The following is a 17,071-nucleotide window of genomic DNA, read 5'->3' as shown; positions in this document are numbered from 1 at the left end:
CATACACCTTATTGGTGGAAAAACAACCTAACCTAACCTTATTTAGTATTTTAGGCTGAGTCCGTCAGGATTTGCTCTTGTTTTGTGTAGGGGTTCATATTTTATACTAACTAATACGCGTAAAGGGTAATTATTAAATAGTGCCAACGGTGCCATCTATTGCATACTTACTAAATCTAGTCAATAGATGTCGCCAATAGTTTAGAGCTAACAGTGGCTGTCAAATAAATTTACAATAAAATAATTTTGCGACTATAAACTGCGATGTAATCTATCCTATCTTTCAAAGATTCTAGATATCGTTAGATCAAATTGCACCCGGAGTGCAAATTAAATTTAAAATCGGTTAAGTATTTTTGGAGTCCATTGCAGACAAACATTGACACGTACTTTTTATAAATAAAGTTATTCTAGTGAATACGCTTAGATGTGAGGTGATATAGGAAATAAATAAAACAAACATTAATTAATCAATACATTTATTATTTAGTTATGATTTAAACTTATGTAAGTATACAAGATTCTTACTTAGAAAGTATAAAAATCATCTAAAACTAATGCTAATAAGGTCATTCGTAAGATTTTGAGTTCTTGCGTCCTAGAAAGTCATTTCTTGATTTCCACAAATCGTCGATCATCATTCTAAATGAATTGCCTTCAATCTTGTCATAATATAATGTTAGAGAATTTGATAAAATTATTCCAAATTAGCATACTTTTTCCTTCGATAATACAATTAAATAACTAAAAGACATAATATAGTGCGTAAGTGTAACTGTCATACGTGAATGAAAAGACCGGTTGAGATTGAACGAACGAAACGAAAAAGATCCGAAACTTATCTTCTGTTTGATATTATTCTGAAATTAAAACGACTTATAGATAGAATACGCGTCTTTCATCATGAAATCTCTGAGCGCACAGAGGCCTCTCAATATTTTCGTGTTCTGGTCCATTTTTTGTATGTCGCTTTCTGTTAGATTCTTGTCTTGAGCGAGATATCCGTTTATTGCTTCTTCAGTCATCCAATGTGCGGGTATTTTGTGCATATTGAAGTGTGCTGGGTCGGGATTAGCCGGCATTGGCGTTAGAGACTTTTCCCATGGTGTTATGTATTTCTGCTCAGAGTGCAGGCCCTCGATGTATCTGTAAATTTAAATGTTAATATTAGTATTATAGTGGTAGTGTTTAAAACATAAGGAACAACAAATTTCTTGCTAACCGAGAAATTTGTTGTTAATTGCAAATTTAGCTTAAAATACCTCCTGGAATGATATTCAAGGTTGATACATAAAGGTAATTCCTGCCAGTACCTTCCCAGTGACCGGGAGAGAGGGTACTGCGGGCCATTGGTGACACTATACACACTTTTACATGCCTGATAGTGATTCTGAATAGACTAACTAAATCTAACCTTTACCTCGCGCGCTAGAGCGCGAGCGAATGCTGCACCTGCTATCCCACTATATATACTCTACACACACACACACGCACACACACACACACACACACACACACCCGCCGGTACCCTTGACAGCGACACTGTATAACAACCCTCCCGGAAGCAACGTGCTGCGCTCACGGCACGCGAGCTACTGCCTCCCACCCACTATTCCTCCCACTATATATACCCTACACACACACTCACCGTATATACGCGTCCGAGTGTGTCACCCTTTGCACACGTGGCGGTGCGCTAACAAACAGCGGCTCCAAGGGCGGCCTGCCCCCCGCGCCCCCCACAGCGCCCCCCACCCCGCCGGCGCCCTCCCCGCACCCGGGGGAGGGGGTGCTGCGGGCCATTGGGGACATGCCTGATAGAGATGCTGTAAAAAAAAAGACGGGTTGCACTCCGGGAATGCCGGCAGAAGTGAAAACTTGATTATTAACGTTGAGCATGTTTGATATTTTAGGCCAGTGGAAATTAACATTAAATTCGCAAAGCACGATGTAGTTCTGAATTTTTGGTATGTTGTTTGGATCAGTTAGGGTGATGTAAATCCCAATTTGCAACTTCGAAAAAGTTGTGCTCGCTGCGCACCACGTGATAAACTGCGAAAATTTTGGACTTTTTTCACTTTTTGCTCTAAAAGTCATAAACTATGCGTTTCCGACAAGTATCATTCAGTACATAAATTAAGGTTATTAAATTTGCAACAATTTAAGCATAATTACAGCTCTCTAAACCTTATAACGACTAAACTGTGGCCATTCGAAGATGGTTCATTTTTCCCGAAATATTGAAATTTTTAGTTTTGCTCCCGTTTGAAGCAAAATATTGGCAAAAACCGCTCGTTCTATGAGAAGTTCGTATAATAAAGTTGTAGTGCATTTAATTTTCTTTCATTAGAGCATAGAACAAAGTCTGTGAGACAAATATTTCACACACAATATCTGAAAAACAAAAAGAAGGAAGAAATAGATTTTTAAAGAATTGAAACTGAGAGCATATAAAATCATAAAAAGGATAATACTTTTTCATTTGCAGGATAGGTAATTAACAAAATTACAAAATTTGGGAAAGTAGGAAAAAAGATTATACGCAAATAATAAACTGCGAAAATTTTGGACTTTTTGCTCTAAAAGTCATAAACTATGCGTTTCCGACAAGTATCATTCAGTACATAAATTAAGGTTATTAAATTTGCAACAATTTAAGCCTAATTACAGCTCTCTAAATCTTATAGCGACTAAACTGTGGCCATTCGAAGATGGTTCATTTTTCCCGAAATATTGAAATTTTTAGTTTTGCTTCCGTTTGAAGCAAAATATTGGCAAAAACCGCTCGTTCTATGAGAAGGTCGTATAATAAAGTTGTAGTGCATTTAATTTTCTTTCATTAGAGCATAGAACAAAGTCTGTGAGACAAATAGTTCACTCACAATATCTGAAAAACAAAAAGAAGGTAGAAATAGATTTTTAAAGAATTGAAACTGAGGGCATATAAAATCATAAAAAGGATAATACTTTTTATTTGCAGGATAGGTAATTAACAAAATTACAAAGCTAATTAAATTTGCAACAATTTAAGCCTAACCGCAGCTCTCTAAACCTTATAACAACTAAGCTGTGGCCTTTCAAAGATAGTCAGTTTTTCCCGAAAATTTCAAATTTTTAGTTTTGCTCCCGTTTGAACCAAAATATTGGCAAAAACCGCTCGTTCTATGAGAAAGTCGTATAATAAAGTTGTAGTGCATTTAAAATGAAAAAGTATTATCCTTTTTATGATTTTATATGCCCTCAGTTTCAATTCTTTAAAAATCTATTTCTTCCTTCTTTTTGTTTTTCAGATATTGTGTGTGAAATATTTGTCTCACAGACTTTGTTCTATGCTCTAATGAAAGAAAATTAAATGCACTACAACTTTATTATACGAACTTCTCATAGAACGAGCGGTTTTTGCCAATATTTTGCTTCAAACGGGAGCAAAACTAAAAATTTCAATATTTCGGGAAAAATGAACCATCTTCGAATGGCCACAGTTTAGTCGTTATAAGGTTTAGAGAGCTGTAATTAGGCTTAAATTGTTGCAAATTTAATAACCTTAATTTATGTACTGAATGATACTTGTCGGAAACGCATAGTTTACGACTTTTAGAGCAAAAAGTGAAAAAAGTCCAAAATTTTCGCAGTTTATCACGTGGTGCGCAGCGAGCACAACTTTTTCGAAGTTGCAAATTGGGATTTTCATCACCCTAACTGATCCAAACAACGTACCAAAAATTCAGAACTACATCGTGCTTTGCGAATTTAGGGTTTTTTAGTGTCGATTTCTACTGGCCTATTTTGGATTTGGAATGGTATCCGTCTTACGCTTTTTCGATCAGGTCACGTGTCCTGATGCGAGTTTAAGATTTTATACCCATTACAGAAAAAGTGCTCAACGCCGCTAAAGAAGTTTTCACTTCAAAAATGTATAGGAATTAATGTTCATTAGGAATTAATGGTCATTTCAGGATTTTTTCCACGTTTACCGTCTTTTACATCGGTTACAACAATACGTTAAACAGAAAACTATTCATAATTTGATTTAAATTTATTGATTTTAAAAGTCACTTCATTCTGAGCGCTGATGAGAATTATGGCTTCCTTCTAAAACCAAAACAGTTTTCGAGCAATTTTTTTAAGTTAAGTTATCGTAAGCAATTATATAAAAGTACACTATATATTTAGTATGGCCACTACAATTTGGTACAAACACTTAATAACTTAAAGAAATAAAAGAGTTATCTAACCTCCAGGCGACAACACCCCACCACGTAAGGTAGTCGTGTACGACTTCGGTTTCTTACTGGACGGCATAAAGTTCCTAGAAAATAAATTATAAAATATTAATTAATATTCTATAAATCCACAGACCCAGTAATGTAGATCTCAATATAAAATGAATATATTATGAAGTTTATAGCGTCAAAAAAATATGATAAAATGTATATCAGTGTCAAAACTAAATATGTACTGTGACTAAATATTGTAAAGTAAATAATGTAGTGTGAGTAAATATTCACTACCTCAATATAAAATGAATATATATGTATTATGAAGTTTATAGCGTCAAAAAAATATGAAAAAATGTATATCACTGTCAAAGCTAAATATGTACTGTGTAATAAAGTTAATAATGTAGTGTAAAGTAAATATGTAATCACTATATTGTGAAAACCTTACCTAGACCTCTCATGAACAGCAGTGAGCTTCCCATTTCCCTTGTTCACATGTAAATCTCGTACATGTCGCAACAATCGCGGTAAGTTCGGGAACGGAGCCTGTCCCTTACGGACTCTAGTACAACTGCGCCATAGACACGGGTATTCGTTAGTGCTGGTCGACCCGCCGCCGCGGTAGTGCTGTTGCACGTGGCCCGCTGCCGATGCGCATGTAAACGGGAAGGGATTGTTTAAATTTAGCATTTAAAACGTTTAAAAATCTAATAGATAGGCAATAGAACATAACCTTATTTATTTATTTAACAGTTTTATGTACCATTACAAATTGTATAATCATTAAAAGAAAAGGAAACATTCACAGCACATAAGGCAACCTTATCGCTTATCAGCGATCTCTTCCAGGCTGTCCAAGGATAAAGATTAATATTAAATGGGTACACGGGTGGCAATGAAAATAAAGATAAAAGAGAGTAAATAAAATACGAGAGTAAATAAAAAAAGAGGATATAATACATACTATTATTTTGAAGGAAAAGCTAAATCAGAGAAATGTTTATTTAAAAGAGTACCTTCTATAGAGAGTAGAACATTAATGTACAAATTGTGAGTAGTTGTTTATGTAAAATACTATAAACAACTACTCACAATTTGTCGTAAAAAAAGTGCGGTTTTAAAACATTCAAATTAGTGTCTTATATTTTCGTGGCACTAAAGTTCAAAATTTATTAATACATAAATGATAATACCGTTCATTAAAAAACTCTGCCTAAGATACACGTAGGCAGAGTTTTGCTTCAGACAATTTTTGAGCGTGATTGTGAGTTTATCGTAGCAATGTTAACAAATATTTTTTTTGGACAATGAAAAGGGATATTTTAGATTAACTAAAATGTTTTGATAATAGTATTTACACACTACAGATCGAAGGTAAGTACATTAAGTAAACTTTAAATTTGAAACAGTAGAAACATACTCACGTTCCAGTTTACTTTTCTTGGTTTCGATATAAGTTCCAATCACTAGCAGCATTAACAAATTATTAGTATTAGATATTGAAATACTATATAATTATTACATTTATATTAAAAATTAGAGACACAATAACATCAATCAATAAACAGGATTAAAATATGAGTTATTGTAATGAGAAAAAAAACTAGAAAACATCTCCTGTTAATGGATGACTTCAATTTCATTTCAATATTTTTATCGTCAAATATTTTAAATTGAGGGTAGTTACACAAAATGTGCTAAATTAGTATAAACACTTACTATTGCCACCTTCGCCGATACAATGCTCCATACAGTCGTTGATGTCTTCGAACTGATAGTCGCACGTGTCCCACGCGCATTCGTACGTCATTTCCATTGTTGTCTGTAAGTGGAAAACTTTTAATGTAAAAAAAGACCGTGAGTGCCGAGCACACGTGTCAGAAGTGAAACTTCTTTGGCAAGATTCAAGGATAACAAAATTGTCGCTTAACGTCATTCAGGTTTTGCCATGAGGCGACCTTGAAATTTTGCTCTCAACGCGCCTAAAGAAGTTTCACTTCACAACAAATTCTATTTTTCTCATCGTTTTGGGCAAAATTTGCCCACAATATAGGACACATACATCTTTAACACATCCATCCATCCATCGAAACCATTCACCCTTTCGGCTCACTACAAACACTAACACTTCGCAAACCTCCGTCATACATAACAGATATGTACCCATCCATACAACCATCCACCATCCGTGCATCCATACATACATCCACACAAAACTCACGTGTTGCGCAATTTCCTTCATCTCCTCCGCGAGTCTGGCGGCGGTCTCCTCGTTGCACTTGGCGGCTCGCTCCTCCCAGCACTGCTTCGTTGACGCCGGTAAAGAGCGCCATTCGTTACCCACAATACGGGATATTTCACCTGCAATTATAAAATATTATTGACGTGAGAACGTCTTATAATTCGATAGAACCAGCTGCACGCACGAAAAAACATGACTCATGCGGCGTTACCTCGCTCTGAGGCGTTCCATGTAAGGCTTGAAGTGCAAGCGAGAGCGCGGAACGAGCGACAAAGAAGCACAATCGGACGTTGTCACGTTCAACTATCGTCAGTAAACCGACTTTACAGACAACCAATTTTTTTAGTTAGGCATAAGGATTTTCACATGATTATCAATATAATAAACTTATATTTTTGGGTACATAACAATTGACTGACTAATTGGTGCGTTAGCATATCATATTTTTCATAACTGTCACTAGAACTGGCATGCGATGTTGAAGACGTCAAAGATTACCTTAAGTTTCAATATTACCAAGAAATTTGGCCAAAATCAATCTAACCAGTAATTTTACACACTATAGATACATATTCATAAAACACTTGATTTTACACATCATTAAGATTCCGCGTCTATTTTTCGATATACATAATTATCAATTCCATAATCGTTTCAATCAAATTTGCCCAAGCAGTTAGTATAATCATGTTCTATACCCAATTCTGCCATCTCTAAAGTTCCACCTCTAAAGTTCCACCTCTAAAGTTCCACCACTAAAGTTTCACCTCTAAAGTTCCACCTCTAAAGTTTCTCTCTAAAGTTCCAAAAATCTCACCAAAAGTGCACTCCGGGTTGTTGGCCACAATCGCCTTGCGCACTTCGCTCGAATACAATATGTACCCGGTGACGATCTTCTGTTTCTGCTCTTTCTACTTGCCCGAAATTGGTGTGGGAGATCTCCCCACATCTATACTAATATTATAAAGCTGAAGAGTTTGTTTGTTTGAACGCGCTAATATCAGGAACTACTGGTCGGATTTGAAAAATTCTTTCGGTTTTAGATAGCCCATTTATCGAGGAAGGCTATATATCATCACGCTAAGAACACCAGGAGCGGAGCCACGCGGGTGAAACCGCGAAGCGCAGCTAGTTTAATATATAATATAGAGGAAGGTTGCCTGGCAGAGATGGCTTTGAGCCATAAGGCCGCCATTTGTAAATTTTAAATGGTTTTGTTTTATGTACTTTCATTTTAATATGTTGTACAATAAAGAGTAAATAAATAAATAAATAGATAAATATAATCTCACCAAAAGTGCACTCGGGGTTGTTGGCCACAATCGCCTTGCGCACTTCGCTCGAGTACAATATGTACCCGGTGACGATCTTCTGTTTCTGTTCTTTCTTCTTTTTGCCCGTAGCGGGCGCGGCCGATTGGTTCGTGTTCTTCTCTTGGCTTGGCGTTTGTATGAGCGACGGGTTGTATGGGTTACTGTTGCCACCTGAGGTAGAAAAAATTAATTTTAAAAAAATATATTAAATAGACATATTGATGACGAAAAAAGCTCCTCCGTTGAAGAGATTTTAAATCGCGATATTTTTTCATTATCATTTCATCTCTCAAAACTCTGATAATGTTTAGCATAGTTTTGAGAAAAGTAATCATATATTTCACTATAGAAATAATGATGAAGTAAAAATGTAACAACAATAGCAAAAATGTTTACCTATAAATTATACATATAGCAAGCATGAGTATGTTACAAGTGTAAAGCACTAAGTTATTAATTTATACATTACATACATACATATATATATATATATATATATATATATATATATATATATATATATACAGGGTGTAATCGTTAAGTGTGCACAGGCGATTATTCTGTAACTATTGCAGATATCAAAAATCTTTAAACTGATATCGAAAGTACTTAACCTAATGAGTAAAATGGCCATAATAAATTTTTGAAAATAAAACGAGAAATATCCAAAAATGTTACATTAAACGCTCCCATACATTTTATTTCCCATGCATTTTGTATTCATAGCAGATTATCGAAGTGACGTCCTCATTGTGCAATACAATGAGGAGCTCTATTTGCAGTTTCGAAATGAACTTCCCTTCAAATTTGCGAAGTAATTTAAGCAGAAAACCAAAAAAAGAAAGAAAAAGCTAAAATCTTTCATATTAAATGTACTAGGTTGATCCAAAAGTAATGATAATTGGGTATTTCCTGTGTACAAAATATAAAATAACTGTTTTTTGCTTGCTCATGTACTCACTAAGTTATCACAAAAAAATCATATCAATAGGCCACGTTTCCAAGTATTTACATTAATTTGAATGTGAACCGTGCGTGCCAGAATTTTTGCCGACAAAAAGAAGAAACAACAATTTGACATTTAGAGGGTGAATTTCTAAATTCTTAATGAGATCAGGATAATTTTTTGGCACGAGTTGTGACCATGGACGTTACCCGGGTTCACCATGTTTATGCTGAAACCAAGAAACAATTAATGGCCTGGATGCGAGCTTCCAAGGTGACGATGAAGAAATTCAAAGTGACAATTAGTTGGGATAGATTAAAGCGGCAGTTTTTTGGGGCGCCGAAGGAATAATTTTGGTGGAATATTTTAAGAAGGTAGCCACTATGTTGGGCTCTTACTACACAGACCATATTAAAAGATTGCGGTAGGTTAGTAAGGAAAAGAGACATGGCAAACTGCAGGCTTGAATGTTGTTTCACCAAGACCACGCACCAGATCACAAAGCGTCAGTTGCAATGGCTGCCATTCAAAAATCGGCATTCCAAATGCTTGAACACCCACCCTGTTTGTTAGATCTAGCTCCTAGTTATTTCTATCTCTTTCCTCGGCACAAAAACACCGTCTTAGCAAAAAATTTTAAGACGATAGCGAAGAGATGGCCGCTTTGAGGGGTTTTTACGGATGAAGTCAAAGTTTTTTTTTCTAAGTTTTGGAAAAAAAATATCGAAGTATATTATCTAGTTATAAGACTATCCTAGCGAAATATTTTAACTGTAATGACCTGGTTTAATATTGATTATAATTACTTTTGGATCAACTCATGAACATGGGATAGTCATATCTCATACTAAATGTATGGGAGGGTTTCAAGTGAATTTTTTAGATATTTCTCGTTTTATTTTTAAAAATTTATTATGGCCATTTTACTCATTGGGTTAAGGTTGATGTTCCGACCGTCCCTCCATACATTTTTGATTACCTCTAAACACTTAACACAGACACTATTTCTTTAAAACTAATCATTTTATCACTTCTCTATAATGAAATGTGTGCGCGTTCGACCTTTTTAATCAATAATTTACAATATTTACTTAGAAAAACAACAGTAAAATACCGGAAAAATTTGACACTTCTACAGTAGTGTGCGTGACTTTTGCCAAGCGAAACACGACATAAAGCACGACATCTAGCGCATAGACTATATACTTATTACAGATCTAGCGCGTCAATGTCTAAACGAAAGGCGATGTTTAGACATTGACGCGCTAGATGTCGTGCATTCGCGTTCGTTATCTTATGCATAATGAGCATAATTCTAATAAATCAAAGTTCTGTGTAAAAATTGAGTAATTTCATTTCCAATCGTTCAAAGAAAATAACAATAAAATAAAATAAAACTAATGACCTTAGAAACTATGTTTTTTTTTATTTATTACTCATTATTGTTCGTCCGTCGTAGGTCTGTAAACTGTATTGTACACTGAAGGTAAATGGTACTGTAGGTACTTTAGTTCGGCGTCGTCGCTCGTCGGCTTGATATAAAATTACATTCTTGATTTCATTGACACGCGCTATGATTTGCGCGCGGAATTTCTTGTGTTGTGAATTTATTTTTGTATGCTATGCATTTTAATTGATTCAAATTGCAATGTTTCTCTAGTATGCATTTGAGACTATATTGTAAATTGTAATAATTGATCGTGGGTATAGTAATTAATTATTCTAATAACGCAATTAGTAATATATGTATTTTCGGTGGGATTCAAAACAAAAAATTGGCCCGTGATTTTTATGAAATTTCACCACATTGCAAATCACATCAATCATAGTTCATACACATGTATGACGAAAGTGATTAGTATTGTGGCTAACATTGACTCATCAGTTCATCACTGAAACCAGTGATAAATCAGTACCTATATCATATTGTGTTTGAATATTTTTAAACAATGATATAAGTATACAATTATTATAAATCGGTAAACTATCAAAGTAATCACAAACTTGCAAACATTGGTAAAATGTCCAGTAGTTTATGAGCCTATTCATTACAATCAAACAAACAAACAAAGTTTTCCTCTTTATAATATTAGTGTAGACAAACAATATGAATACGATCACGAATGCAAATTCGGGGATTTTCTAATTATTGCTAAATAATAATTGAATTCGTTTTGAAATACTCTATAATTTTTAGTGTATAAATAGACATTTATAATGTGGTGCTCATTTTTTTTGTACTGCTAACGCTATTGTAGGTACCTATTTTCGTTGTTTTATTTCAAGTGAACACGGCCATACAATTTTGTCACGAGCCGCCTATGATTGTAGGTACTTTTGTTAGGCTCCTTCGTCGTCCGCGTCGGCTCGAAAGTTCTTGATTTCATTGTCACGCGCTATGATTTGCGCGCGGATTTTCTTGTGTTGTGAATTTATTTTTGTATTATTATTATTTTTTATTTATTTTTTTATTTTATTGATTCAAATAAAATATTTCACTAGTATGCATTTGAGACTATATTGTATTATGTAGGTATAATTTATCGTAGGTATAGTTATTCTTATAACGCAGTTATATTTTCGGTGGGACAATTTGACCCGTGATTTTTCTGAAATATCACCACGTTGCAAATCACATCAATCATACACACGTATGACGAAAGTATAGTGGCTATAATTGACTCATCAGTTCATCACTGAAACCAGTGATAAATCAGTACATATATCATATTTTATTGTGTTTGAATATTTTTTAAACAACGATATATACAATATTATTATAAATCGGTAAACTACCAAAGTACTTCCGAATTTTCAGACAGACAAACAAGTAGTTTGAACACGCAGTTTTCTTATACTAGTAGCAAAAATCAAAACCATAATATTATGTTTCCCTACTATATTTTACTAAAAGTCGAGTGCGTCGAAATCGTAAATAATAATATGTTTTTCACCTTCCTGGTTATTTTCCCATAGTAAATAGTGTTTTAGGTTTGTTGTTGTAGGTAGGAATAATAATAATTATTCTTACATGTTGGTTATGAAATGTAGGTATATTGAAATAATTTACTTTTACAAATCATTAGTGATATAAGTTTTGAGTGAAAATGCTTGGATCAGCATAATATTATATGGTACTTCAAATACATGTTTTGATAAAAAAAACAATAGTGTAATAAAATAAAACTGCGTTTTATTGTAATCAATGTTGACAATTTTAAATTCCAAAATTATTGATCAATAAAATAGTTTACACCAACAAATATAACTTTTATTTTTATAACAATCGTTCATAATATAAACCGTAGCAGGTGGCGTTTTGAAGTTCTGTCTACTCATACAGAAAAATGGAAAACTTGTTTTTTTTGTAAACAATTTATTACTCATGTTGTTTGGCAACTCGAAGCGTGGTCGTCCGTCGTAGGTACTTTTGTTCGGCGTCGCGTCGTCGTCCGCGTCGGCTTGATATAAAACATTCTTGATTTCATTGACACGCGCTATGATTTGCGCGCGGAATTTCTTGTGTTGTGAATTTATTTTTGTATGCTATGCATTTTAATTGAATCAAATTGCAATATTTCTCTAGTATGCATTTGAGACTATATTGTAATAATTGATCGTGGGTAGGTATAGTAATTAATTATTCTAATAACGCAATTATATTTTCGGTGGGATTCAAAACAAAAAATTGGCCCGTGATTTTTATGAAATTTCACCACATTGCAAATTATATATTATACAATTACAATTACAATTATTATAAATCGGTAAACTATCAAAGTAATTACAAACTTGCAAAATATGCTTTTCCGAATTTTCAGACAGACACACAATTTTATTAGTTTGTTTTAGCAAAGTAGGTACCTATACCTATACGCTTACGTCGCGCGTCGCGTCGTCGAAAACGGTGCGCCCAGAAACAAACATTTCAATTCAATTTTTCAATTCAATTTCAATTCAGTTACAATCATGTTACAATCCTTTTTTTGTTCCGTAATTTATTGTATTTATTCTAATACGATTTTTTTTATTCGTCGGCCAGTTCTACTAGGTATAAAAAGATAAAATTGAAATATAATTATTGTAGCGACAGCCATAGGTATTATGTTACTATGTTTTCGTAAATATGTTTTTCACCTTCCTGGTTATTTTCACATAATCTTATCTTATACATATATAAAAATGAATCGCAAAATGTGTTGGTAAGCGCATAACTCGAGAACGGCTGAACCGATTTCGATCATTCTTTTTTTATTTTATTCCTTGAAGTACGAGGATGGTTTTTATGTAGAGAAAACGTAAATATTATGTACCACGGGCGAAGCCGGGGTGGACCGCTAGTATCTTATATATAAAAATGAATCGCAAAATGTGTTGGTAAGCGCATAACTCAAGAACGGCTGAACCGATTTCGATAATTCTTTTTTTATTATATTCCTTGAAGTACGAGGATGGTTCTTATGTAGAGAAAACGTAAATATGTACCACGGGCGAAGCCGGGGCGGACCGCTAGTATATATATATAAATGAATCGCAAAATGTGTTGGTAAGCGCATAACTCGAGAACGGCTGAACCGATTTCGATAATTCTTTTTTTATTATATTCCTTGAAGTACGAGGATGGTTCTTATGTAGAGAAAACGTAAACATGTACCACGGGCGAAGCCGGGGCGGACCGCTAGTCTTATATATAAAAATGAATCGCAAAATGTGTTGGTAAGCGCATAACTCGAGAACGGCTGAACCGATTTCGATAATTCTTTTTTTATTATATCCCTTGAAGTACGAGGATGGTTCTTATAGCTAGAGAGCTAGTTAGTTTAGTTTTAGTGCAGTGGCAGTGTAAATGTTGTTGTTGAGGTTATGTAAATTTAACACTTTAGTTAACTACCAAGATATAAAGAAATGAGGATAGGACACAATAACTATTGGTTGAGGTATTTATAAACTCATAATATACTTTTAAGAAAATCACGTTTTAATAAATTTCTAGAATTAAATTAGAACAGCTGATTCAAAATAGCCTAAAAAATCTTAATAATAATAATTACGCTTCACAGCAAGAAGAAATGTACCATATGTACCCGCACAAAGTCGATATTGTGTTGCCTACCGTTCGACTCAATGGCTAGGGTTGTAACTACCTTTAATAATTATTACCAAACTAATAAACCGAGTGATGCGAAATAACCATAATTCTTTTAGAGTTTGATAAAATGATCAGGCAGGTATTTTCTTTAATCCTCTGAATTCTCGGTTACTAAATTGTATCGTTGAAATTATTCTTAATCGCGTAAATTTAATAAATAATCATATGGAAAACACTTTTCATTTGTTTTTTTACTTTCACGCCCAACTACTATACAATAATTACGTTGTTTCGGTATTTTGACGAGAAAACGCAGGAAACATCCGTTGTATCATTTTAGATAGATTGTATATTTTGTATCTGTAGAATTGAAATCAAAGCTATGTATATGTTGTCTCCATTCTTTTCTTATCGGATTGTTGATCCCAATGCGAATGCGTCACTTAAATTTTATAAAAGACAATTAAGAACATCAAAAATAAAGTGATACGTAAATATTTCACAGTGCAATATATTATGTAATTAATAATAATTATATATTTATGAAAAAATAATTACATCAGATTTAATAATAGCAATTGTTTTGAATGTACATAATATGAATAAATGATTACATCATAATAGTAATAATCACAATTGTTTTATTTCCCATTTGTTGCAACCCTAGCATATTTTCATGTAGCAGCAGAAGTACCTACACTGGCGGCGCGGCGGCATCGTGCGACATCAAAGGCATTGCCTTACTAGGTAAGTTTATAATGACTCATTTCTTTTATTATATAATTTACGTTTTACTTTTACAGAATCCGATTCAATGGATTATGAAGACGAGTCACACAACGCCATACGATAGTGATGATGAATGAACATTTCAATAAATGCATGCGTGTTTTTTTTATGTTGTTTTGTAATTGTTAATTGTTTCTTAAATAAAGAAATAAACTAAATATTTAAATGATGATTTGTTATTTGCAACACAACTTTATATTTGAGATTCTTTACAAATGTATATTTAGTTTTGTATCATCAAATTTATAAATTTTATTCCATAGTTTTCAAAATTAAATGTAAATGACCATAAAAACATTAATAAAGTAAATCATTGATGTAAGGTCAGGGAACGTAATACATATATACATCTGACCATGTAGAAGCTAAGTCTTGTTGACTGCTGAAGTCTGTAAAGTTTTGTTGTCTGCTGAAGTCTGTACGCAATGAAAATGTCTGCCGTTTCGAAAATAAGTTTTTAAGACCCTAATAAATAAAATATATGAATGGCAGATCTGGTCAAATACTTTCAAAATTGTATTTTTTTCAGCACTTTCATAAGTGTCTGCCAGAATGTTATCCGCGTGATAATGGTCTGCCATTGTTATTTTCCGATAGTAATAATAATCTATTTTCAAATATCAAAATGGCAGACGTGGTCAAATGGTTTCAAAGTTCGCCAAAAATTTCCACCTGTCTTACCTAAGCGCGCGCCCCGTCCACCACTCTGGGCTTAGTGACTCCTCATCTCATGTATAGTAGGTATAGGGGAATCAACATACAAAAATCCAGGTCTGGTCAAATACATACAGGTAGCTTTGCGCTAGCTCTCTAGCTTCTTATGGAGAGAAAACGTAAACATGTACCACGGGCGAAGCCGGGGCGGACCGCTAGTAAATAATAAAATAATAAATAGTGTATTAGATTTGTTATTGTATCTTGTATACCTACGAATAATTATTCTTACGTCTTGTTGGGAAATGTTCAAATACCTACCTATTGAAATAATTTACTGTTACAAATCATTAGTGTTATTAGTTTTGAGTGAATAGGCATGGATCAGAAATTCAGAATATAATATGCTACTAACTACTCAAATACATACATGTTTACACAACAAACACCACTGACCTCTATAACTATAAGTTATAGAGGTCAGTGACCGTCAGTGACAAACACTATGGATACCTACGCTCGCGAATGCAAATTCGGTGATTTACTAATTATTGATACCTAGTCATTGAATTCGTTTTGAAATAGCCTGTACTTTGTAATTTTTAGTGTTATAGACATTTATAAAATGTGGTGCTCATTTTTTTGTAATAAATCATCCCGAACGCTATTGTATTTTCGTTGTTTTATTTCAAGTGAACACCTATACAATTTTGTCACGAGCCGCCTCTGGCCTCTGGGTGAAATAAACAAGTCAAATGATTTTTGTTCTAATTGTATTTTGGTAGTAGTTTGTTTAGAATTTACATTACCATTGTTTAATTTTTATTTTGTATTTGCAGTAAAATAAAAAGATGAAAAACTTCATTAGGTATATTGTACGACACCTCACTCTGAATCGCGCTAGCGAAATTTTTTCGTTACAGAGCACATATACAACTTTCGGACAATCTTCATTGAGGCCGGCCGGCAAATCGAGTATGTCGAGAAACTTCACTTATTCGATGGAGGTATTCTACCTTCCTTCCTCCACAGTTGTGGGACCCCGACGTGCATTGAACACGCAGCTTTCTGATACTAGTAGCTAAAATCAAAACCACAGATATGTCTGTGATCAAAACCATAATAATATTTTTACCTATTATTTTACTAAAAGTCGAGTGCATCGAAATCGTAAATATGTTTTTCACCTTCCTGGTTTTTTTTCTATAGTAAATAGTGTTTTTGATTTGTTGTTGTATGAATAATTATTCTTACTTGTTGGTTATGAAATGTATTTTGAAATAATTTACTTTTACAAATCATTAGTGATATTAGTTTTGAGTGAAAATGCTTGGATCAGCATAATATCATATTTGCTACTTCAAATACATGTTTTGATAAAAAAAAAAACAATAGTGTAATGTAGGTAATAAAATAAAACTGCGTTTTATTGTAGGTAATCAATTTTGACATTATTTATTTCCCAAAATTACAATAAAATAGTTTACGCCAACAAATATAACTTTTATTTTTATAACAATCCTACTTCCTACTAATGCGAAAGTTCATACATGTTTCAAAAGAAAAACTTTTACTTTTACTATTATTTCAATTTATCCGGTTTAATTAAGACTTAATATTGATACATATGATCATTATAAATACAAATAGGAATTAACAATATAACGAATACGTGGCACAACTAAAATTTTACCGATACCACCCGTGGTCATTCTCCTTTGTGGGTCATTTGTAACAGGATGGCGGTTCTACAGCGAAAAAAGAAAAATGATGGTCAGAACGCTGATACCGGATACCTTAAGATACTGTAATATAAAA

The 17,071-nt window shown here is 33.6% G+C and overlaps 1 protein-coding gene across 2 annotated transcripts in view; it reads right to left on the bottom strand.

Annotated features, from left to right (window-relative positions):
* Window positions 1-462: 462 nt before the first annotated feature.
* The window catches only part of polybromo (protein), a 42,677-nt gene continuing 26,068 nt past the window's right edge, over window positions 463-17,071 (bottom strand). For both annotated transcript variants that reach the window (XM_090115648.1, XM_090115649.1), the window contains exons 26-33: window positions 7,755-7,946; window positions 6,442-6,581; window positions 5,940-6,042; window positions 5,645-5,686; window positions 4,669-4,864; window positions 4,236-4,309; window positions 1,649-1,826; window positions 463-1,146 (exon numbers count right to left, since the gene is read on the bottom strand). In XM_090115648.1, the coding sequence (XP_089971774.1) occupies window positions 867-1,146; window positions 1,649-1,826; window positions 4,236-4,309; window positions 4,669-4,864; window positions 5,645-5,686; window positions 5,940-6,042; window positions 6,442-6,581; window positions 7,755-7,946 (1,205 nt within the window). In that variant the 3' untranslated portion in view covers window positions 463-866. The remainder of the gene's footprint in view (window positions 1,147-1,648; window positions 1,827-4,235; window positions 4,310-4,668; window positions 4,865-5,644; window positions 5,687-5,939; window positions 6,043-6,441; window positions 6,582-7,754; window positions 7,947-17,071) is intronic.

This window comes from Colias eurytheme, chromosome 23 (genome assembly GCF_061535395.1).
Source record: "Colias eurytheme isolate Ceu_HAF_F1 chromosome 23, ilColEury1 Martin Lab GWU primary, whole genome shotgun sequence".
Lineage (NCBI taxonomy): Eukaryota > Metazoa > Arthropoda > Insecta > Lepidoptera > Pieridae > Colias > Colias eurytheme.
The sequence above is the reverse complement of the archived record's forward strand: the minus strand, read 5'-3'. Positions and strand labels throughout refer to the sequence as shown.